The sequence below is a fragment of the Sceloporus undulatus genome, chromosome 1 (assembly GCF_019175285.1).
Source record: "Sceloporus undulatus isolate JIND9_A2432 ecotype Alabama chromosome 1, SceUnd_v1.1, whole genome shotgun sequence".
NCBI classification, from domain to species: domain Eukaryota; kingdom Metazoa; phylum Chordata; class Lepidosauria; order Squamata; family Phrynosomatidae; genus Sceloporus; species Sceloporus undulatus.
The window spans coordinates 80,511,043-80,535,377 of NC_056522.1; the positions used below are offsets into that span (position 1 = coordinate 80,511,043).

Genomic DNA, 24,335 nt, shown 5'->3' on the forward strand with positions numbered 1-24,335 from the left:
GCCGGATGCAGCCCAGCGAGGCCTTGGGACTGGCCCCAGCCCCGTCCTGCCGCCGATTGCCGCCGGGGCCTTTGGCCTCTCGCGCGCAGGGGCAAGGGAGGCAATTGTCTATAGACACCTCAGAAACATGCATTTATATTAGCATTTTTAAAAAAAATCAGCAATTTTTTTTGCATGTCCTCCACTTTTTTAAAAAAAAGTGTCCACCATTTGAAAATGTTGTCCTACATTTGTTCCAGTTTATTGATTTATTTAATTTTTTAAAAATTATTTAATTATTTATTTTTTGGCTTTGGCCCCCCCCAGTTGTCTGAGGGACAGCAACCCGGCCCCCGGCTCAAAAAGGTTGCCTATCCCTGCTACACACAATGGCATCCCTAGGGATGGTGTCACCCAGTGCGATAACTCCTGGTGTCACCCCCCATTGAACTCCTCCTATACCGCACCATATAGAATCCCTAGGAATGTTTTTGTACAAATTTACTTATAAATAATAATTGACATATATCACTGCACGTAATGGTAATAGTTGTGATGTAAAAAACTAGCAAAACTAAATTTATTCCTTTAAATTAAGATATATACACAGATAATACATGTGTTTACCTATACATAGTTTCATGTGACTAAAGTGAAAATTTGGTAAAATGTGATTTTTTTTGGAAAAAAAATAATTTTTAAAATATATATAAAATTAAAATATGATTTTAAAAAATCTCTAGGTCTTCTTCTTTCTCCTCCCACTGAGCTTCGCCCCACTCCCTCCATCTCTTAAAACAGTGATGGCGAACCTCTGGCACGTGTGCCAGAGGTGGCACTCAGATCTCTCTCTGTGGGCACATGTGCCATTACCCCAGCACAGAGTTTGCCAGACTAGAAAGCCAGAGGGACATGGCACTTTGCAATAAATAAGTGGGTTTTGGATTGCAGTTTGGGCACTTGGCCTCTAAACAGTTCACCATCACTGTCTTAAAACATTTTAAAGGGAAGCAGATGAATGTCACAAGGATGGCCACATGCACCAAACTGCAGTTTGCCCACCCATTTTAGACCCTGAGAGATATTCAAATTCAGCTCATTAACAAATACCCAAAACACCTCCATCCTTTCCTGGATATCCATTTGTAATAATAAGAATGTGTACAAACTTACGGTACTCATCATGAAAACAATTGAATGCAGTAACTACGAAAAATAAGCACTACAGTCACAAACAGCTGCTTACTGGATTTGTAATTAGCTGGCTCTGTCCATATGTTATCCATAGATGCAAATGCCTGGTGCACATCATTAACTAATTGGTAAACCAGCTTGTACAGCCAAGATAGCAAAAGACAAAGTGCTATCATTGTGTAGCGTGAAAGAGACCTTAGCCATACTGTATTTCTCTTCCTTTGGTCACTTTTTATGATAGAATCCAAACACAACAGGAGAGCAATACTTTCATTGGGAAACAAAATGCAGACAATGCTTTGCACAGGACAGAGCAGCCTGGATCTCAAAGGAAGTTAATGGAGTTGTAATTTTATTATCTGTCTTTTATTGCCCTTTATTCACCCACATGGCCAAGAAGGTGAGTGGCCTCTTCCTGCATAGATATCCCTCTGGATCATCTTAAATTATAACATAACACCTGAGACAAAAATATAGGCCTGTGACTCTAACATTGTAGTTTTCTTATCCTGTATGACGTTCAACATCTTTGCCTGATAAAGAAGCCAGTGAAGCTTCAAAAGCTTACGATATATTTTTTTGCATTTTGCTTGGCCAATGAAGATATTACTGTTTTGTGGATTTTGTTGTATTTTGCTGCATGGCAATCATGGCTACCTATGAATATGCTTATGATAGAGTTATCAACCCATCATTTGTTGCCTTCAGTTGTATCTACCTTGATCGTTGGTGTAAAGGCAGTGGTGAGGTATGAGCACAGGCGGGGAGGCAGGATCAATTTGCTGATATCTTTATCATCCCGCAAGGAGCTAGCTATGGTCTGTTGGCATAGGAGCTGTAAGCTGGACACTCTGTGTTCCACTCTGACAACATACAGGGCAGGACCAGAAGCCATCAACAGACGAGAGTCCCTGTGACCCCAGCAGATGGAGATAATAGGGCGCTGTATGAAAAATAACATTTGAGATGTTTTCCTGTCAATGAAACACATTTTAACGACTTTTCTGTAGCATACATCACACAGGTCATATCACCTTACTTACTGAGCTCAGCTACATGTTCAAAATGTAATTCAAAATGGCTCCTGGGGCTACCATATTCCAAATCATAGAGTTGGAAGAGACCACAATCCCCCTGCAATGTAGGAATATGCAATCAAAGCATTCTAGACAGATAGCCATCTGCATTGCAGAAATGCCTCTGTTTAAGAACCTCCAAAGAAAGAAACTCCACCACACTCAGGATAAGGTGTTATTTTACTACATATTGTCAAAATATAATTTTTTTTCAGTATCCTCTTCATTACTTTTTGTTCTTTACTGAATATTATCATCATTGCTAATCTGAAATCCCATCTGATTCTGTTGTGTACAGAATAGCACAAAAAATTAAATACATTACACTGGTCCTGACCAACTGTTTAAGCCTCCCCTACATATAAATTAGGGACACATGGGTAATATTGGTAGTTTTTTGTGTTTGTATGTTTGTTCTGAGGAACTTCAAATTAATTGTTACCTGCACAGGTGTCTCCAGAGTGTAGATATGTTCTCCATGAATATTGTAGAACTTGACGAATGCACTTTTTAGAAAAGAAGCTCCACTAAGTTCAGCTAGTTGGCTGAGTTTTTCCATTCCTGCTACAGCCAATAAGTCTCCTTGAGTGCACCATTGAGCAACTACATCTAAAATCACAAAAAGGTGAAGGCTCATTTTGCAATACAACAAATAGTCTCAGTCCTAGACACATATGTTGTCATATGCAGGTTTCTTCAGAAGGTTTGCTACTGCCATCCTCTGAGACTGAAAGCATATGACTTTCCCAATATCACCTAGTGGTTTTTTATGCTCAAGCGCAGAACTGAACCTTGACTGCCAGAGCTATAGTCCAATACTCAAACCGCCAGACCACACTTGTGCTCCTCACATACATATAATCCGTCTCTAAGTCACATAAGCTTCTTATCAGCCTTCCTGATAACAAAATTTAAGGTGGTAGCCACTAAAAATTAAATAAATGAAATGGTATATAAAATTGAACTAGCATGTGGAACTATACATAGTAGTGAAAAACAGTAGTGAAAATGCTCCTTGTCATGTTCTTGCCCTCTCCTTCCTTAATGCCTAGGTCCACTACTTACCAGTGTTGTGAGATCTTCACATCATGCATTTACCAAGCTTTCACTACATGATGAAATCACAATCTAAGTAAGTAAGTATGCCCTGATGTTATGGGAGAGAGGAGGAAGAACTTGACATAAGGCTTTCATTTTGAGTGATAGAGTTGGAAACACCTTGTTCCCCAATCCAAACATCAAGTTCTTCCAGTCTCTAAGTAAAGATGCAATCTGAAACCAGAAAATCATTGAACACTACGGGAAGCGCAAAATGGCCTGGTACACATGGGTGCTTTGTGATGCCCTGAGGCCAAAATTAGGACTCAATAGGGCTGGGCATCCAAACGTGATGTCACAGGTGCACGCGCCTGTCCACATGGTGGATGTGGCGCCACATACAGACGCCTCTCAGCAAAAGCGGTGTCATAGGGCTGTGTTGCATGCAGCTCTTATGTCACAAAAAAGGAGCCGCCTAGAGCAGCTCCTTTTTTAGTGTGCATCTGTGCAATAGCATGTGGATGCTACTGCACCACTGCACAGCAAAGAGGGATGGCATTTCACAGGCTGTGTGTACCGGCCCTTAGGCAAAGATTCAATATTGATTCCATAGCATATAAAATGGGCCTCACTAAGTTTGCCTAGAAATATATCCACACTATGTAATTATAGCACTCTGATATCACTTTTACGGTCAATGGCTCCATTGTAGATAAGCCTGGATCATAGTTTCATGAGGGACATAGAATTTTCTGCCATATCACTCTCATACTATAGCTCAAGTAATCCCGTGAGATAATTCTGAGTATCTTATTTTGATATCGAGACATGGAAGTTAAAGTGGTATCAAACTGCTGCAACTGTGCACTGTAGAAACATCCTAAGGATGTTGAGATAGAATGTAAAGTTGTTCTTGAAAACTCTTTTGAAAGAGGCAGGAATTACTCATATAAACCAACTTTAGCCAAAATAAAGTGAGTGCAACATGGGAATGTGTTTCAATAAAAATTAATCCCACTTTAATTAGGGTACTTAAGTTACAAAGAAATGGACACAAAACTGTTGAATTGAATGTAATCAGAAGGGGGGTCCTTCCTTAATATGATCAACAGCCATCCCATTTGTTTGGTTTATGAGGAGGGTATCATCTTGAGAGAATTGTCCTATGTTAAGGATACAGTATATCATCAACAACAACAACTTTATTCATTAGTCAACTGACCATATCAAGAATATATCAAAAATTACAATTATTCTGTCTGCTAAGTGTACAAAATACACTGTACTGGTTGACCTGAAAGGAGTAATACACCAGTTTCAAAAACAAATTAACAACAACCCTACTCTGGTTTTTTTCTTCTTTGCAAAATGGTATATATGTCTTGTTTTGAAGCCCAGCTTTGATTCCAGGAGCGCAATTACGCTTTCAGTGGAATATGCCATTCCCTGTATATCTCATCTTAACATGAAAGTGTGTGTGTACATAAGTATGCAGAGAAGGAGTGGAGGTATTGCTACCATACAAACATTGAAATTTGGTAGTGAGGCAGCAAAGGCTGGAGTGGTGGCAATAAAAATGGGTCAAGCCCACAGGCAGCCTGATATGCACTCTTGATTCACAGCATTAACTGATTTAAGCTTCCAGTTCTATTCTGAAGTATCACTTCAAACTAAAGTAACGTTAGACTCTTTTGGCATTTCTTTTGGCTTCATTTTCCTTCGGGTTTTACAAAACCATTTAAGGTAGAGAACAGACAACGCAAAACAGAATGAGTCATTCCATAAAGCTGGAGGTTATTTTGGAAAGCAGATGATTGCCATTTTCTACAGTGAATGCCAGAGAACATAAAACAAGCTCCAAAAAAGTAGTTCAAACAGAATCCCTTATTTGAGTTTTGTGTGTTCACCAGTAGGTGTCACTCACTTCTGTTAAGGAAATCTCTGCAATGGGATGCTGAGCTTTCAAGAGACAGACCCTGAAATATTCATGTCAAAGCAATCAAAATTTAAAATGGAAGATTAATTGGGTGGAAGCAGGTAAGAAGATGTCTTCCTTTCCTACCTTTCAACCCTGAGCGGATGATGGTAGGTGACAAGTCGTCATAATTGTTCATTAAGCTAATGTCTCCTGATGTGAAACTGACAGTGAGCAGTGGTTTGGTGTTCTGAACCAGGACAGGATATGAAGCTGGGCCATCTGCCAAGGAGAAAATATATTTTAGAAAACAAAAGCGATTCAAAGCCAGATTTCCAGCTCATCAGCTGTTGGTCATATCAATCATGCCACCAAGTGGACACCTCTCCACCACACCTTTTTTATTGTTAAGAAACTAACCCCATCTTCACCCCACAGCGAGTGGGATGGTCTGTAGGGTTATATGAATACCACAATTTTTGCATCCTCAATGGTCCTTAAAATACAACTCCTTCCATCACAAAGAGATGTATATGCACTCAATGCAGATTCTATATTTCTTGGTATTCATGAACATTTTTGTACACTTTTATACAAGCCAGTTAGCCTTACAGGTGATTCCATTGCACCACTGTTTCTTAAATCAAGGAGAGCAACCTCCTACTGGGGGCATAAGAAGGTGTCTGGAGAAGTTGTGGGGTGGTGGGTGGAATTCATTTTTTAAATGACAAACTGAACTGAACTAATCAAAAATTCATAAAGTTGGCTGTGTTAGGTTAATTAAAGGGGGGGAATTCTCCTTGATTTGTGATGTAGATGCACAAATGAGGAAAGAAGGAATGAACAAGGCAACAAAGAAGTAAGCTTTGATGATAGCTGCCAGTCATGAAGCAGCTTTTGAGACACAGGTTACTAGAGGTGGGTTGGCTGGGAGTAGCTGGTCGTTGCCTGCAATGTAATGTGTTTCTTTTAATAAACTGAAGATTCAAAGAAACTATGTTGTAGCTTTTCATCCTTCAAACTTAGAGTTTTTGAGCTTGCAAGGAGAAACAGTATTGTAGTTGTTGTTTCTATCCCATCTTTCCCCCAGATTGGGACCCAAAGAAGCTTACAATGATTAAAAATGAAAACGTTAAAAATCCACAAGATACAAATGTTAAAACACAATTAAACAATAAAAAATTAAAACCAGGTTAAAACATATATCATGAAAACACACACACACACCAATTAGTAATATCTACCACATTGTGTAAGATGGTCTTATATAATCACTCCTCAAATGGATGTCAGAATAGAAAAGTCTTTGCTTGTCTGCAAAAGGAAAATAGGGAGTATGCTAGTCTAATTTCTCTGGGAAGAACATTCCAGAGCCTGGGAGCAGCCACTGAGAAGCCCTTCTCCTGGGTCCCCACCATATGTATATGTGAAGATGGTAGGACAGAGGGAAGGGCCTTCTCATCTATCTCACTAAATTGTTGCTGTTATAGTGATCCTATCAATAGGGTTTTCTTGGCAAGAAGACGTTGGCTCCTACTTTCCTTGAAGGCACAAAGACAGTGGGTCTTCATGTCTGACCAGTTTGAACCCTGGTCTCCTGGATTTGAAACATTATTGTCTTAACATTTCTGTTTTCTTTCCCTCCCACCCTTCATTCACTCCCCCTGCAAAGGTAAAACACTGGAATTCGAAGTATTTGGTGATGTGCATTATACATTAAAAGAGACAACGTTATTTTTTGTTCATTGGGAAATTTTCAATGAAATGGGATGGCCTAAATCTAATGCATAACACCAATCTTTCTTTCTCCCTGTAGCCCCTGGCTCTAATGCATCTCAAAAACCTAATCCACAGATCTGGGGAAATCCCCAGAGCTGTTTGTGTGTGTGTTCAGTGTAAGCAAGAGTTGCAGAGAAAGGAGAATAAAAGAAAATTCTGTTGCGTTGGCACCTGCAACAGCAGGGTCATTTTAGAGTTAGGCCAATACGATTCAAGTTTTTATGAATATATTTCTATCTTCTCCACAGGCATCAAATTCATGGGTAAAATCATTACATGATTGTTTATCAGGAACAACATTCTGAAAAGTGAAAGGAATATTTCCAATCTTGCCTCTTGAAAGATTCTTTTAGGAACCTCCCCCCCCCCCCCCCATTGTCCAAACTGAGGACCTCATAGTACTGAAACACATTTGCTCCATACCTATGAAATCCTTTCTCCTAGATGATGCCAACTTTGACATCGCACCTCATCATTGATGAGGGGCCATGACAGATTAGGCCATGAGAATGCAGAAGTTGGCTGTCTTAGTTCTATGCACTGCACAAGGGGGCCTTCTATCTATGAGATTATTCTTCAGTGTTCACATCATCTCTCTTTGTATTTTATATTTAACTGCCTACATCACCACCTGTGGCCTTCAGGATTTAATTCAGGGGTAGGCAACCTGCGGCCCACGGGCCGGATGCGGCCCGGCGAGGCCTTGGGACCAGCCCCAGCCCAGTCCTGCCGCCGATTGCCGCCGGGGCCTTTGGCGTCTCATGCAAGTGGCATAGTGGGGCAATTGTCTATAGAAGCCTCAGAAACATGCATTTATCTTAACATTTTTTAAAAAATCAGCAATTTTTTTCGCGTGTCCTCCATTTTTTATGTAAAAAGTGTCCTCCATTTGAAAATTTTGTCCTACATTTGTCCCGGTTTATTTATTTAATTAATTTTTAAAAAAATATTTAATTATTTGTTTTTTGGCTTCGGCCCCCCAGTTGTCTGAGGGACAGCAACCCGGCCCCCGGCTCAAAAGGGTTGCCTACCCCTGATTTAATTCTTTGTCTTTAACAAGTTCTGACAGAAGGTGCTGCTACCCCAAATGATAGGCATTCTTAGGACATTAGCTAGGTGTATTCTAGTTAATCATACAGGTTACACTGAGTAAGAACAGAATGTTGTTGTTCACACATTTATTGAAACGAGACAACTGAGATACAGGGAAGGTGTGCAGTAAGTAACCATTTTAAAACCAGCACATCATAATTGGTGCACTTTTATAGACAAGAGAAATTCAATCAACCTCCTCCTACTCCATTGTATGAGTCAAACACATGTCTCTTTCAAAATGTTTCTGAGGAACATGCAATACTTCATTAAATTATATTAGAATAATCATTAGAAGCAGGCATGTACCACGTCCACCCACTCCTGACTGACTCAGCACTGTTTACACATTTGCCAACTTTACTCATCAACACAGAAGCATCAGATGTCCTGCACAGAACTGCAAATCGATCTCATGACAAACATAAAACCATAATAGTCATATAATTAGGATATACTTTAATGTGGGAAAACCCCAACACTGGAAGCAATTTCCCTTACCAACAGGCAAACAGATATGTGAAGAGAAAGCCTTTTCCTCTTACTACCACTGTGTGCTGGGGAGACATTTTTTGCTTCCATGCTTCCATGCCCATAAGATGATGGACTGAGGGAGGACTAGCTGCAGACTTCCAATCCTATAAAATCTGTGTATGGCTGAGGAAATTTAAGATGGCTGTGTCCTTTCAGAAACCATACTAAAGTAGCTTCTTCTTCTTCACAAAGTACAAGATAAACTACTTTCCATTGGGTGTTAAGGAGGAATTTGGGGACAGACTGGCAAACATTGCCTGCTTAAACAACCTTTGCAACTACAAGGCACAGACAAGCCATGGGACATGACAAAGTTAAGTTAATGTGAAAATCATGTATCAACTTCCACAGATGTCTTGAACAACCAATGCCATCACCTGAAAGACTGGAAATATCTGCAAAAATGGGAAGATTTCTCTTATTCCCAAGCTTATTTAGAGCTATGAATCATTTTCTTTAATACTCTGTTTAGTACTGCAAACCTGATAATGCAAAATGGTGACATATATGAGAGCCCTTGTTAAATCAGACCAAAGGCCTCACTATCCCCATAATCAAGGACATTAAGTACATGTAATACATTTTTCAATGTTCCTGAGTTCCTAAAAATTAACTATGGAAAGGTCCTAAGCAAAATTGGTGTTCTCAGACATGTTTTTGTTTTAAGAGTATATATGGAAAGGCCCCAAAGTTACAGAGTTAGATCTGAATCTGTGAGGCTAATTTGGATACATCTTTGTTTCATACAAAGTTTTATTTATACAGGTTGAATCTCCCTTATCCAGAATTCCAAAATCTGAAATACTCCAAAAACCAAAATTGTTTGATGGGTGGCTAAGATAGTGAGACCTTTGCTTTCTGATGGTTCAGTGTACACAAACTTGGTTTCATGCACAAAATTATTAAAAATATTGTACAAAATCACTGTCACCAGGCCCATAGCCACTCCTATAGGTGTAGGTTGGGGTTGGGGGTCCATGTTAGAAAGAGTGAGAGACGCTCATGGATGCTCAACTTTCTTTATTCCAACTTTAACAAGTCCCAAATGGGAAACTGCCAAGGACCGGTTACATCACCGTCCGTTTATAACTTCCGCCCAGACTCTGACTCAGGGACGGCGCCTTCCGCGTCTGGCCCCATCTCTCTGACTGCCTTGACTCTAGAGCCCTGGTTAGCAGACCAACACCTTCCTCGTATATTCCAGAGCGGGCAAGGTCCTGGACCAATTACAGGTTTTGCTTGGTAAGGCCCACCGGTTTCTTCCAGTGCCAAGGGGTGAACACGGGTGGCGAAGAAACCCTCCACCGAGTGGTCTCGTTCACTACCACGCCTCCCTCGCCTTTGCCCCTCCAAATACTGGCATCCTATTTCTGCCGTCCAGGCGTCTCTCACCCGGGCTGTAATCTCCTCCTCATAACCTGTCTCCAACTCCACACTCGGTGTCCACTTCTGCTCCCCCTTCCTGGGGTCGCCCTTCCCCTCCTCTTTTCTATCTTCCAGCCTTGACTCCTCCCCGGTCCCTGTCCCGTGCCCAGCTGTTTCCCCTTGGGCTAACACCACCCGTCCTTGGCATCTCTCCCAGACTCCTCTTGCTCGGCGTCTTCAGGTGTGGAACCCCAACCCGACTCCTCCCCTACTTCCACCCTCTGACAATTACCTTCAGGCTATGTGTATAAGGAATATATGAAAAATAAATGAATTATGTGTTTAGATTTGGGTCCCATTTCCAAATATATATCCAAACAACAAAAAATATCCAAAATCCAAAACACTTTTTCGGATAATAAGATACTCAATGTGTAATACAATGCATTAATAATAGATACTCAACGTGTAATACCATGCAAATTTCCTTAGGAGAGATATTGGCTCACATATTGATAACAGCATTAGAGTATCAATAAACATTTCTGGACATCTGTGGTCTAGTTCTCACTGAGAGGTAAACTTATATTTTGCTGTTTCACTTTAATCTGCAAGAGGAGAAGTAAATTTGTACCACTTGCCTGCCTGCCCTCCCTACCTATACCTCCTAACAGAAATGTAGATGTTTGGGGTAAGTGTTTTAGAACAGATTCGTCTGACTAGTGTATGTAACTGTTTTCTATGTGAAACAAGCATTTTCATATGAAGGCATATGAGCATTCTAAATCTGTATAGTCAAGATCCATCCTTAACATTTCAGAGAGAAGTAGACCATTGGCATTCAAAGAACACTAAAACAAAGCAAAAACAAACAAACAACAACAACAACCTTGTGGTGGAGAATAATCATCTGAATCGGTGTCACTCTCACTGCTGTCTTCTACCAAGAAGCTTGGATAGTTCCAGGACATACTAAGAATGCCATCAGATTCATGAAGGAGAACATGTGCTAGCATTCGGCCATGGCAATCCATAACGATCACTTGCCCATCTGCAGTACCAAACAGGACCTAAAAGTATACAAATGTAAAGGAGAACCCTTTTTTTTAAAAAAAAAAAATGTAAACAAGACATTTCTTTCCATCCTCTTGTCTTCCCAACTCTTACCCCTGTTATGACTAGTTTATGTCAAAAATCTTGTGCACATGCTATCTTTCTACCAGAAAGGAGTCTTTGATTTGGTCAGCTTTTCAGATGTGTTTCCCCTGGAGAGGATTCTGAAGTGGCACAATCTAATGACATAACATAATACATTTTTAATGTATAGCTCAACAGTTAGCGCCTCCCCCACATGGCATACAATTGTTTACTTAAATAGAAATGCTATGAGTAATTTCAAGCAGACAATGGTCTGACTGCAAAATATTTAGCACACTGGATTCACAGTTTGTCAGCCAGTAGCAGTTTACAGATGGTTGTGGATTATGACAAAGATGGAAAACTCAACCAATGCATCGCCAATCATCTGAGGGCAAGCAGATGCCTGTCCCTGCAGCAAAACCGGCAAAAAATCAATATGAATTAATCAGGTGGAACTAGAGCATTAGAATCCAGGTGGAAAAGCAATGTTAAAACCTCAACAACAACAAATAAAGGAAAGTTTCCACCCACAATGTCAAACACAGAACGGATGAGGCAAGCCTTTTATGTTGTTTAAAATAGCAGCTAGCAGACAGCCAAGGTACATCATCTTAGATAAGAGAGACTATAACCTACAGATATCTCCCCCTGGAGCATGTTTTGTTCTCTGATGTACTGAACAGTCTATGGCTTGCACATTTTCATAGATTTTAAAAGACATGCAGCATAATTCAGGAGGGCACACATCACACTTTTCCAGTGACACACCTAGGAAAGTAAACTCTGGACTATAATCCTGCGCATACATATAGTACTTGCACTGTAGTTCCACTCCAGTGACACTAATGGACTCTTTTTCACATGAATATTTTTAGTGTGTGTATTACTACAATCCATTTATACTACCAGCTGAAAACTTTAATATAGGTCAAGAGTCTTCCTCAGTCTATTAAAGGAAATAAAAAGGACAGAGCAATTTTTTCATGACATGCTATAAACAGCACCTGCAGGATAAAACTAAAACTCACCATCGCTATATATCCATGAAAGATTCTTACAGTTCATATAAAACAGAATAGTATGACACATACTTAACTAGCAGGACTAAAGAATAATTAACAAATAACCATCAGTGCTATTAACTTGACACCAATGTGGCTTCTTTCAATTGGCTTCTGGTTTCAATTGGTTGCTTTAATTTGATGTTTTCAAACAGGGCAATTTAGAGGTTTTAAATCAGTTTGGGGAGAAGATTATTTGTATCTTTTTATGTTATCTGTAATGCTTTGGAAGACCTTATGGGTCAAAAGGGTAGGATAGTGCAATCCTATGCACACTTACCTGGGAGTAAGCCCCATTGAACATATTGGGACTTACTTCTTAGTAAACATGCATAATATTGTGCTGTATGTCCATCAACCTTTAGTAAATAAGAGATAAATAAAGGCATTAGTTTGTATCAGTATTGACAACTGCAGTTTTAGGGATTACATCTGTGTCTCTCCTCACTCATCCAATGCTACAAGGTCATTGGCAAAGATAGATTTTACTTTTGTTTCTGCACTGTAGACAAAGAAGTCATGTGGCCCTTCAGATATTACTGGACTGCAATTGCCAGCATTCTTTACCATATCTATGCTGCCTAGTTTCAGGTTGACCACATCGGGAGGGCTTTATGATTCCCATCCTTACCTGTAGTGTATAACAGTCTGCACACTCCTTGTAAACAATCCTTTTCTGAGGAATATACATTGGATAAAAGTTTTCAAGAAAGATTTTCTACCTCTTTGATGTCCTCCCTACTAAAGATGAGGCTTTGATTCATAGAACACAATCAAATCCACTTCCAAATTTATTAACTTCTAGATCCGTGATTCTAGATGTGTGGGATTTTCACCCTGTAAAACAGTTGCTAACGAAATGGGGAAACCCATCCAGGAGATAACTACTGATGAAGAATATTTGCTCACAATCAAACTTGGCTTGGGAAATAGCATTCTGCAGAAGAGAGACAATAAGCAGCAACTGCATCTGTTTTTATCAGAGGAACAATGCCAAAAGGCTACATGGGAAATTCTGCTTCAGTTCACCCATCTGGCCTTTTATGAAAATATACAGGCTAGAAAATTATTTTACGGTCTTTACCCACAGCCCTATTGCATTCATAAATAGAATTATGAGAGGGTAAAAATTCTGATTTTTTAAAATGAAAATCCCCCTCTTCAAAGTTTTCAAATGCTACCAAGATTCTTGAAAAGCAGGGTAGTCAAAGTGCAGGTCTCAGGATGTCATTGGACTACAATTCCTATGTGCCATAATTAGCATAGCCAATAGTGAGGAATGTTGAGAGTTGCAGTCCAAAAACATCTAGAGTGCTACATTTTGCTCACCCCATAACAGAGGCTTTATCAGCCTTCCAATATCTCATGCTCTTATGTGACTATTGTCCAAGAATGCATTCTACTTAAAGTAAATTTTACTGATGCATTTTCCTTTTTGTGCCACTGAATGTGTATAATCTTATACCAGTTTGCAATTAATGAAATGTTATAATAATGTGATTCCATTTACATTAACTGTTTTAGTTTTATTGCATCCAGAAGAGATTTGGTCCATAGAACTAAATAAAGCTAAGAGGCAGAATGCTAGAAAGCACAGAGGAACCTTTTCATACACTATGAATATTTTCATATTCATAACTGATTATTAGGAAAGAGTGCAGCTGAAAACAGCCAGTTAAGAAAACAGAAGAAAAGGTCGATCTCCAAATTAGCCTAATTTCTTTTTATATGGGGTCTATAAGTCGTTTCATGGAAACTTATAAACATAAAGCAACTGAGCGAGAAGCAATGCATGTTATCTGTTTCCATAATTTATAATTATATAAAAGTAAGCAAGTATCACTAAAATATGTTTAAACATTCTAAATATAGAAAGAAAGCCATGTATCCAGCCCAAAAGTGCAGCAACAGAACATGAAACATTCATAATGCTCTTAGCATGAGCAACTGGAGATCATTAATTTTCAATGACAAGACTAACACAAAAACCTGAAGGAATTCTAAAACCAGTCTAAAATATTATATAGTGGGATGTTTTGTTTATCCTGCAAGAGATCACTTGTAATATCAGCTCAGGTCTTTGCTTGTTACATTTGAACTTTCCAGATAGAAATGTTACTGATTACTACAGGACCCTTTATGCAAGCAATTTATCCATTGTCTTTAATATACGCAGCTTAAGTGTACTAATGAATTAAGAGTGTTTCTTTCTATTTGCTGTTTGGCATGGCCATAACTATCAAAACTGTAACAAGCATACTAGTTAGGATGGAGAATGCACTGGAAATTACAGTTTACAACATATCTTTGTACCCAGGATGAAAAAAAAATCAATATTTCCTGGCATTTTCAGACTTTGACAATAGACCTAAATCACTATATGGAGCTTGAGGGAGTAATAAACTGCAGATTGCTAGCTGCTGGATACCTTCTAATGCTGCTTGGACAGCTGAACCCTGGCCTAGATATCTTAAGGGCTCTGGTGGGGCAGGCTCATGCTTTGGACATATGAGGAAAATCTTATGGCATTTCACCTTCTCTTTCTATAACAATGAACAAAGAGAACAAGCATGGAATCTTAACCATATAATGTAAAAGACATCATTTTTTGTATTCTGGAGATGGAGTCCCAATATATGTTCTTGCCTATGTTAGTGAATTCTGTACACAGTATGATTAAACCTGAAGAAATTACCACAATCTGACTCTGTAATCTAGATTTTCTAAACTCCATTTTCTTTTACTACCATAGTCTAAATAAAACTATAACCCTCAGTTTTTTGCTGTGGTTTTGTCTGACCAAATTGCAGCTGCATAGCCTCTGTCTCTGGAGGATAGCCTTGTGGCCAAGTTCAAAATGTAACGTGACAATGAGCCACATGTGTGCAATGTGTCTGTAGGACACAAGGTGTACTAAATGTGACTGGTTCTGTGTGAATGTTTTCAACCCTTTCTGATTCCCCTAGCATTTTAGCAGCAGAAACTATTGTGAACTCAACATGAGTTTAGAAGTCTTAAAAAGGATAGGTAACCAAGCAACAATACTATGTTTCAACCACTAAATTCGATATTAAAAACTCTGCAATGAGTACAGGTGATGAACTAAGTGACTATGCTGGGAGCAGGCAAATTTGTGATCTGCGCCAAGCATTCTCATTTAATTGTAACCTGATAATCCACTGGAATCAGTGAGAACTTTCCTATCAAGCTGCAACAAGATTTGAATTGGTTCATCCCACAGATACTTTTAACCAAAGGAATCAATTTCTTACTCTATTTTTCCATCTGTGCATCAAAATGAAGAGATGAGAAGATGCACCCTTAAAAGAATGGTAGGAATATAAATTATTCCCTCTTCAAAGTAATATGAGACCCTTTCAGACAGATAAAACTTTAAGAGTACTATGGTATATTTTATGAACACTTCTCTAAAGCACTCACTGTGGACTATTCCATTTGGCATGGCTTGATAAATTCCCACAATCTATAAAACAGCACCCTGAATAAAGTTTCAGATCTAAAGTCTACAAATGCCATCCAGAGTTCATCTGTGATGATGTATCTTTCAATTAGCTGGGCACCCTGCTTGACAAATACAAAGCTAGTTCTCATGTCTGACCTGATGCCAAACTTCGAAAGCAACAACCTCTTGCAGATTTTAGTATCACCGAGCTTGAAAAAGTTATTTTACGGACTACATCAGAGAGTATTCGAAAGGGTATCACCACTGTCTTTGCAATGTTAAATGGCTCCATTCTAGTGGTTGCAGGTTTCAAGGGTTAACTGGGTACAAAAAAGGAAAGGTGACCTGCCAGGTATGCTGGCCTTGAGACGTTCAGGATTTTGTAGGGAAATAAATGACTCCTTAGCTAATAGGCAGAATCAATACAGTTCATCCAGCACATGGGCATAGCCTGGCCTTCCACTGAGCATCCTAATTGCTCAACTCAGCAAACATTGCAGGTTTTGAAACAGACACAAAGACAGCTCTACACAGAATATATTGCAGCTGTCTAGTTATGTGGTTACAAGTTCATGAATCAAAGTGACAAGGCAACTCTTACCTAAGAATGGCTTAGCACCAATCAAAATTGGTAGTAGGGTGACTCTGTCCTACTGAGCTCTCCTAAGGCTCCAGTGACAGATTTAAATATAGGAAATTCCCCAAATTATATAGCTGTCCCTTCAGGGAACAAGTAAACTCATCTGGTGACATCCAGAGAATCACTGTCTTCAGCTTCAGTCAATTAGTTCTCATACAGCTCATAACTGCATTTAGTTCAGAGAATTCACAGCTACTTTTGATGTTACAAATGTTACCGAGAAAACGGAATGGGTTATATTATGACACTTCTGTCAAATCTCTTAACCATTCCCAATAATTTTACACTGATGTAAAACAACACTGTGATATCCCACAGTAATATAATAATAATAACAATAGTTTTATTTTTTACTCCAACTCTCTGTCAAAAAAAACCAGTCAGAAGGTACAGTAGGTATATCAGTAGGTAAGGCATGTGCCACTGTGGCCAGATCAAACACAATGGGCACAATTGGCATGGGCAGACACTCTGTGCAAAAATATTTTTGGCTGCTGCCACAACCACAACAACTGAGTTCAGGGCTGAATCCAGGAGTACAACCAGACTGTGAGTGTGAGTCCTCAAGGGGAGTGATAGGAATTTATTTAGGCACATGGTCTGTGCCTAAATAAACACAATAAACATTTTTAGCTGAGCAACTATGAGGAGTGCATTAGCCACTGAATGAATGAGAGTGCATTGAATAAATCTAACTTTTTCTTGTTCTGTTGAAGCAGAAATATATTTATTAATGAATGCAAACCCTGATACACACACACACACACACACACGTACATACACACAGAGTGAGATCCAAGGCTTCCTCTTAGAATAACATTACCTGTTGATCATCAGGAGTCCATATGCCACAGGTGATCTGACTCTCCAAGTTAATCTCTGAAGACCAATGTCTCTGTCCACTGACTGATCCAACTAGCACAAACCCATCTCTATAGGAGATAAGTGCTTGTGTTCCATCATGGCTCCACGTAAAGTCGCTCACCTGAACGCATACATAGATAGAAAGTTAGATATCATTCTCATGATGTATACCACAGTTAAATAAACAGTAGCATACAGAAATAACTAAGGTCACTGATATAAACATCTCCCGGAGGCTCCAGTTGAAGAATACATCTTTTCTCTTTTAGAAATATTCACACAGTTATTCAGCTCCCAAGCTAGACCTGCCACTGGTGTATTTTATATTTCAAATGGTTCTGCCCAAAAGTGTACTCAAGACAAAGATAAACAGTTGATCTTAACAGGCCATGTATGCATTTGATCTCTCTGGTTGAAATGTACGTGGTTTTCAAGTGCCTCTAAACAATGATTAGTTTTAATAGTGCCTTGATTCATATTTAATAGTAAGCTAGGTTGCTATGTCTGAACCTATCATAGCAAACAAACCACCATTTCTTAAGTCATTTACAAACCACAGTTAGAAGCTATATTTTGCTATTGGCTTTATAATTCTGGCTTGTTAAAACCGTGCTTTATCATTACAATCAAACCCAATCTCGTTCCATTAGTTGCCTGCCTTGCAAAAAGTGCAAACAAAAAAGATGAGAGAGAAAAAAACCCAGAAATTGGGAGAAAAAAATGTGATTTCTTTAGTCATCTGTGGAAAGTTTTTTTTAAAAGCAGTATGGCGAATATGGCTTAATGCTGCAGTGAGCACAGTGTGACCATATACCCTGTGACAACTTACACATGACTATAGTTTCCATTTGGAAGTCAGATATAGTTGTCTTTGTGGCAAATGATAAGAATGTTCCTCATCTCAATTTAAATGTTTCTCTAATAATTTCATTTTCAGTTTTGCCACCAAGAATTAATTAATTTTTTTATAGAAAATTCAGTAAAATTTTCAGACCAAACCAAAAATATGAATACTAACCTGTGCCCCACGATCATTCACAAGTTCCACAGACCATCTCCCTTCATACTGAATCCAAACAAATATTCCACCATCTGCATCGCAGGTTGCTAGCTTCTGAAATGGTTCATTCCATCTTACAAGCACCACCTAAGAAGAGTCCAGAAAATAAAAAAAAACATTTTTTCATGATTCTGGACAGGGTGCCAACTTACTATCTGCCAACCCATATAGCAAAAATAAACTGTCATGTTTACACTCTGAAGTACAGCTATCAAAACAGAAATACTCGAGTGATATTTCTCCCTAAGAACAGCTGGATATATTTCACTGCAACTGTAAAAGAAATTGAGAATCCTCATGGATGCGCTTTGCTGAAATCCAGGATGCTTATGTTCAAATCTATCCAACATTTTAAAACAGAAACAAATCAAGTTCCCAGTACATTATCAGACCTTCTCTCCACTCTAAGCATAATTATAGCTTCCAAGATCCACACACATGCAAATATGTCTTGATATCTCATTATTCTTTCTCATTGAACAGCCACATGAAAAATCTTTCTGACAAAGTTCTTTGTATCTGTCCTTTCAGTCTTGTGCAGCCAGTTTGTCCCAGACCTGTCTTTTAATGTAGAGTTTCCTGTAAAGAAGACTGTAGCTGTTGCCACACTACAGAATTAATGCAGTTGGACACTGCTTTAAATGCCATTTCCATCCTATGAAATCTTTGGGTTTGTAATTTGTTGGGGCACCAGATCTCTCTGACAGAGAAGGCTAAATATCTCACAAGACTACAAACCCCAGGATTCCATAGCATTGAGCCATGACAATTAAAGTGGTGTCAAACTGCCTTAATTCTGCAGTACAGATGCAATCTAAGTCAAGAACGTGATCCTCCCCTCCACAGGATCCAAGTCAAGCCACTGAAACTAACTGGTCATGTCAGAAGGGTATAAATGATGGACCACAAAGAACTTGTTCCATCGTTTAGAACCCCATCTAATCCAGGACAACCAGAGCCAATTCTCCCCAACACCGCAGGTTGCACCTCTCCAAGTCCAAACACCCCTATTTTCCTCTGCATTTTCTTTCAAAATGATAACAGGAGGTGATGCAATGTCACCTCTAGATGCCATTTTCAGATGGACTGCAGAGGAAAACAGAGTTATTTGGGGCTAGCATGGTATTCTAGAAAGTTTGTATGGGTGGTCTGGGAGCCTTTTTGCATGCATTTGAGGTTTTTTCCTATAAGGATTTGGAGGTGAAAAGTGCCTGAAAACTGTATCACTTTATTTTATTTTATTTTTTTAAATGGAGCTTTGGAGGACTGGTGATGGGTTCAGGAACCATAAAAGTGGGGTCCAGGGGTTATGTGCAGCCCACTGACCACATGGATCTAAACATCTGCCTCTGTCATTTAACAAATAAAAACAGCTTTACTAGATCTTGTCCTTCTTGTCCAGCACTGATCTCCAAATGTGGTCAGCCAAATGCCAGGAGAAACTCTAGGCAGGCTATGATGTAAAGTGGCTTAAACAAACCACAGCAACTCTGCATTTCCTCTCCCTCACAAAACCTAATGATCCATAACACAGTCCATGACACTGTCATCACATTCCCTTGCTCTGCTCCACTTCACTGGCAGCTGTTTGTGGGGCAAGGAAATTAACAGTACAATGACAGTGCAGTCTCTAGTTTTAGATCACTAGATGCCTTTGGGACAAGCAGAGAGGAAAGAAAAGGTCAACTGCAGCCACACAATTGTCATAAAGTTCACTTCCAGCCACAGCCCAAATCCACTGTGGGTTACAGGCTTGCAACAATCAAAGATACATTCAGAGCATGGAAAATAACTCTTTATAAAGTTAATTTGTTCCCACTAGTCATTACAACAACTTGAAGGCACACAACAACAACTCATTATAGAGACTGAAAAGCAATCCACTGTGTTCATTGTTACCATATTGAGAAAGTTGGTTTGAATGTTACTTGTTACTTCTTCATTGAATTAAACTTTTAGGATTGATAAAATAATGGGATAAAACTTGAAAACATCTCATGAAAGTGCCCTTTAAAAGTAACATTTTAAGTTAGAGTCTGCTACCTGTTACACCAAAAATAATGCTATTTCCATTCATCATATTACTTCTGAAATGTGCCCTTGTTATGCTCCCGCTTCCAAGAAAAGTAATTCGTTACAGGTAACTTTGCTGCTTGCAACCTGATATTTCTAAGCTCACAGAGCACTGCACTGAGGCATAGAGGTGCCATTTGAATTTTGTGCAACAATGCAGTGGCACCTCTATGAATCTAGCTAATATTTTATTTTTAAAAAATCATGTAAGGAATGGGTGACTGCAATGGTTCTGAGGGCCAATTCTATGCTTCAGAACCCTCCAGAGATCACATGGAGTACCAAAAATGGAAAGGAAGGGGGAAGGATGATGACTGATAGCAGCAGTTAATTATGCATTGTGTGGAGAGCATCCTTTTCTCTGAAATTACTTCCAGTCAACTGCATTGGAAGGAGAGACAATTTAGGATTTCTTTTAAACTGACCTAGATATCAGCAGTCACTGCAGGATCTAGGGGCATCAAGTTAAAAGCACAATCTGTCTTGTTTCTAAGGGGACACAAAACTATGGATTTCAATCTGTTAGCACTGAAGACATAATGTAGCACTTGCTGAATATTCTGAATCCATTTGCAAACTTCACAGTACAGTATTTAATTTCCAATAAGCATGACTATGGTCCTAGCAAGGTATCTATCAGTTATTTGAAGTGTTATAGTAACAAACTCTTCAGATTTCGTGCATCAGCATGTAGGATGTTATAACTCATTGCAGGGACAGTTCCAGTCTACAGCCTTAAGTGTATGTTGTCTTCTGTAGCTAATAAGGCCATTCCTGCCATAAAGCTGGCAATGTTATACAATTTTCCTAAGGCCAGAGCACTCTGCAGTGGCACCACTGTTTACAGGAAAAGCAAACAAACCACTGCAGTGTGTTGTTGCCATGTACTAACTCTTCCGCAGATAGGGTTGCCATAACCCTGCTGCCGGCGGGACATTCCCGGTTTTTCACCACTAGGGGGCGTCCCTGCACGGTTTCCTCCTTGACTCAGGTTTGTCCTGGGTTTTGCCAATCTGGTGACTTTCACACCAAAATGGGTACTTTTCAGAGCCTTTGATGTGATTTTGGTGGTTGGTTTTAATGGTAATTTTGAGAGTTGAAATAAGTTCCAATTATTTTTATTCAATTAGGGCTACGTTTTATTGCCATATTAACATTACAGGGACTTTTCAGGGATTTTGACTGAATATTTGGTGAGATATGGGGGGGGGATTTTGTGAGTTTTGGCCAAATGTTTGGGGAATTATCTTCAAGGCTTGTTGGCAACAGGAGGTTGCCAGACTCAGGAAGAGGAGCTCCTCCTCTGTTTGGTCCCCAAGGCAGCAGGGGGGAGAGGGCCATTTCCTTTGGCACCGAGGCGAGGATGATGATGAGGAGGAGGAAGAGGAGGAGGAGGAGGAGGAGGTGCATGGCCATTTTCAATATTTATTTTGCCCCAGTGTATTTTTTTCTAACTGACTGCCAGGTCTCAGTGCCCTGGAACCCTGGTGTCTGTGAGGCATTTGGCCTTCTCTGTCAGAGAGCTCTGGTGCCACAAGAAACTACAATTCCCAGGATTCCACAGCACTGAGCCCTGGCAGTCAAAGCAGTGTGTTTTGGACACAGATATCCTCCTTTTGTGAGTTAATGAATGAATCCAGTCCCTAGCCTTTCTATCTCTCTCACACACTGCAGGAGTAATAACCCACTTTGAGACTGCTTTAACTCAATGCTAGGGAATCCTGGGAATTCTAGTGTTTGGGAGACATTGAGACCTCTGTCAGAGGCTCTGAGGCCACAATAGACTACAATTCCCAGGATTCCCCAGCACTGAGCAGTCGCAAACTGGACCATTTCCTCAGTGTGGATGCACCTGGTGAGGCATTCTGGGCACTGCAGTTCAACTATGTTTGGAGGGTTATGGGACTCCCTGCCAGAGATAGCTCTGGGGCCACAGTGTACTACAATTCCCAGCATTCCCCAGCACTAACCCAGGACAGTTAAGCCACTCTCGAACTGGATTCTTTCTTCAGTGTGGATGCAGCTTTGGTGAGGAACTCTGGGCATTTCAGTCCAGCTATGTTTTATTTCTGCAATGTATTTCAGACCAGAGACAAGGTGACCAGACATCCTTCTCCTTTTCCAGGACCTGTCCTCTTCTGTCAAATTTCAAAATGTCCTCCATTTTGATCATGCCTAAGAAACATGCATTTATATTAACATTTTTTAAAAATCATCAATTTTTCCGCATGTCCTCCATTTATTAAAACTGTGGCCTACATTTGAAAATGTTGTCCTACATTTGTCCTACATTTGTCCCAGTTTGGTGGTCCTGACTTGTGGCAACTCTATCTGCAGAGGAACTTCATTCCACTTCTATGTAAGTAGCTCAAATTATGTATTGCCTTCTTTAACAGTACTTCTTCCCCTCTGCCTATCCCATGCTTTGCATGGTCTCTTACAGATATACAGAAAACCCTAAAGCAATTGCTTCTCTCTCCACAGTCAAATGCAGAAACAAGTCTGTCAGCACACATCCAGGATGTACACAACAGTAACAAGGAGGTGGTGAAGAAAAAGCATTCTTTACTGCCAGCATGTGGTTGATTTTCTCCTTAAATGGAACTGAGTGTCTGAAGCGTCTACTGATTAACTATTGTGGCTTAGTGTTTTGAAAAATAAGCACTTTTTAGTACTTGATAAAATAATAAACAGAGATCTGACAGATAACATAAAGGAAACTTGCAATGGGGAGATCACGCACAGGTCACAAACTAATTACCTCAACAATATGCTAAGCCCTATCTGATACCAAGAAAAGCCAGTCAATTTAGCTAAGGATTTCACAACACAGCTGTTTTGAAGAGACAGATTCTTTAAAAAAAAATGCAGACTGCATGTAATATTACAAATTATGCTTAGGGAAATATCCAAGAACAGAAATCTGCTGAAAAGCGACAAAATTTAAATTTGAAATGTCATGTTTTGGCACTCTTAAACTGGATTGTCAGTGATATCTTAAGGTTGCCAGGTTGGTGAATGGAAAAATGTGCTATTAGCAATATCTATTCCATTTCTATACCACTTACTGATGTACTAAGCAGTTTACAAAGTGTAAGCTAATTGCCGGGATGGTCTTGGGTTTGGTGATGGAGTATCCACAACTAACAGTGCTGGGTGACTTCAACATCCATGCTGAGACTGCCCTGTCAGTTGTGGCTCAGGGCTTCATATCCTCCATGACAACCAAAGGTCTGTCCCAAGTGGTATCTCCTGTCACCTCATCAAGTGATTCTGTTGAAGGTCTGGCTGACCTTTGGAATGGGAAAATGGCCAGGGCAGTGGACACAATCACTCCTGAGAGTCCTCTCTTACAGAGTGGAGTCAAACCAGTCCCCTGGTTTTCCAGGAGTTGGCAGTGATGAAGCAAGTGAGACAGAGACTAGAGCAATGTTGGCAGAAGGCTCAAAGCGAGTCTGACTGAACATGGGCTAGAGGCTGTTTGAAGGCCTACTTCATGGCAGTGTGGGCAGCAAGGAAATTATCTTTGATGCCACTGTTGCATCTGCAGGGAGCCATTCAGCAGAGCTGTTCTGAGTAGTGAGACGTTTATTATATACTGGTCCTCAATCAGAAAATGCAGACCACCCAACAGTGCACTCCGAAGAATTTGCATGACCCTTTGCAGACTGTATCTTCCTGAGTGTGAGTTGGGCTGGACTCTGAGCTCATCAGGAGAAAGGCCCTTCGGTCAGTCCCACCAGCATTGCAAATATGATTGGTGGGGATGCAAGAGAGGGTCTTCTTGATGGCTGCCCCTAGACTCTGGAAATCCTTTCCAGGAAGCCCAGAACAGCCTGTTCCTTGTTGGCTTCCATAAGGCAGCCAACAAGGGTTTGTTTTTGTTTTTAATTCAGACAGGCTTTTAAAACAAAGTTTTCAAAGAAAAGACCAGGGCATGCTGTAAAGCTTTAACTGTACTGTTTTAAAGGCTTTTAATCTTTTTCAATGTAGTTTTTCATTTCAAACAGTTTAATTCTCTTTTAATGCTTGTTTTGTGTATGCTTTTAATTATATTGTTCC

At 39.8% G+C, this 24,335-nt stretch overlaps 1 protein-coding gene across 5 annotated transcripts in view; it reads right to left on the bottom strand.

The window, feature by feature from the left end:
- TULP4 (TUB like protein 4) overlaps positions 1 to 24,335 on the bottom strand; it is a 128,424-nt gene that overhangs the window by 14,455 nt on the left and 89,634 nt on the right. For 4 of the 5 annotated variants that reach the window (XM_042440470.1, XM_042440489.1, XM_042440462.1 and 1 more), the window contains 6 exons: positions 18,159 to 18,287; positions 17,100 to 17,261; positions 10,862 to 11,042; positions 5,350 to 5,484; positions 2,692 to 2,858; positions 1,892 to 2,116 (listed from right to left, as the gene is read on the bottom strand). In XM_042440470.1, the coding sequence (XP_042296404.1) occupies positions 1,892 to 2,116; positions 2,692 to 2,858; positions 5,350 to 5,484; positions 10,862 to 11,042; positions 17,100 to 17,261; positions 18,159 to 18,287 (999 nt within the window). Of the gene's footprint in view, positions 1 to 1,891; positions 2,117 to 2,691; positions 2,859 to 5,349; positions 5,485 to 10,861; positions 11,043 to 12,453; positions 12,533 to 17,099; positions 17,262 to 18,158; positions 18,288 to 24,335 lie in introns of those variants that run through there. The other variant, XM_042440498.1, reaches the window with a different exon arrangement.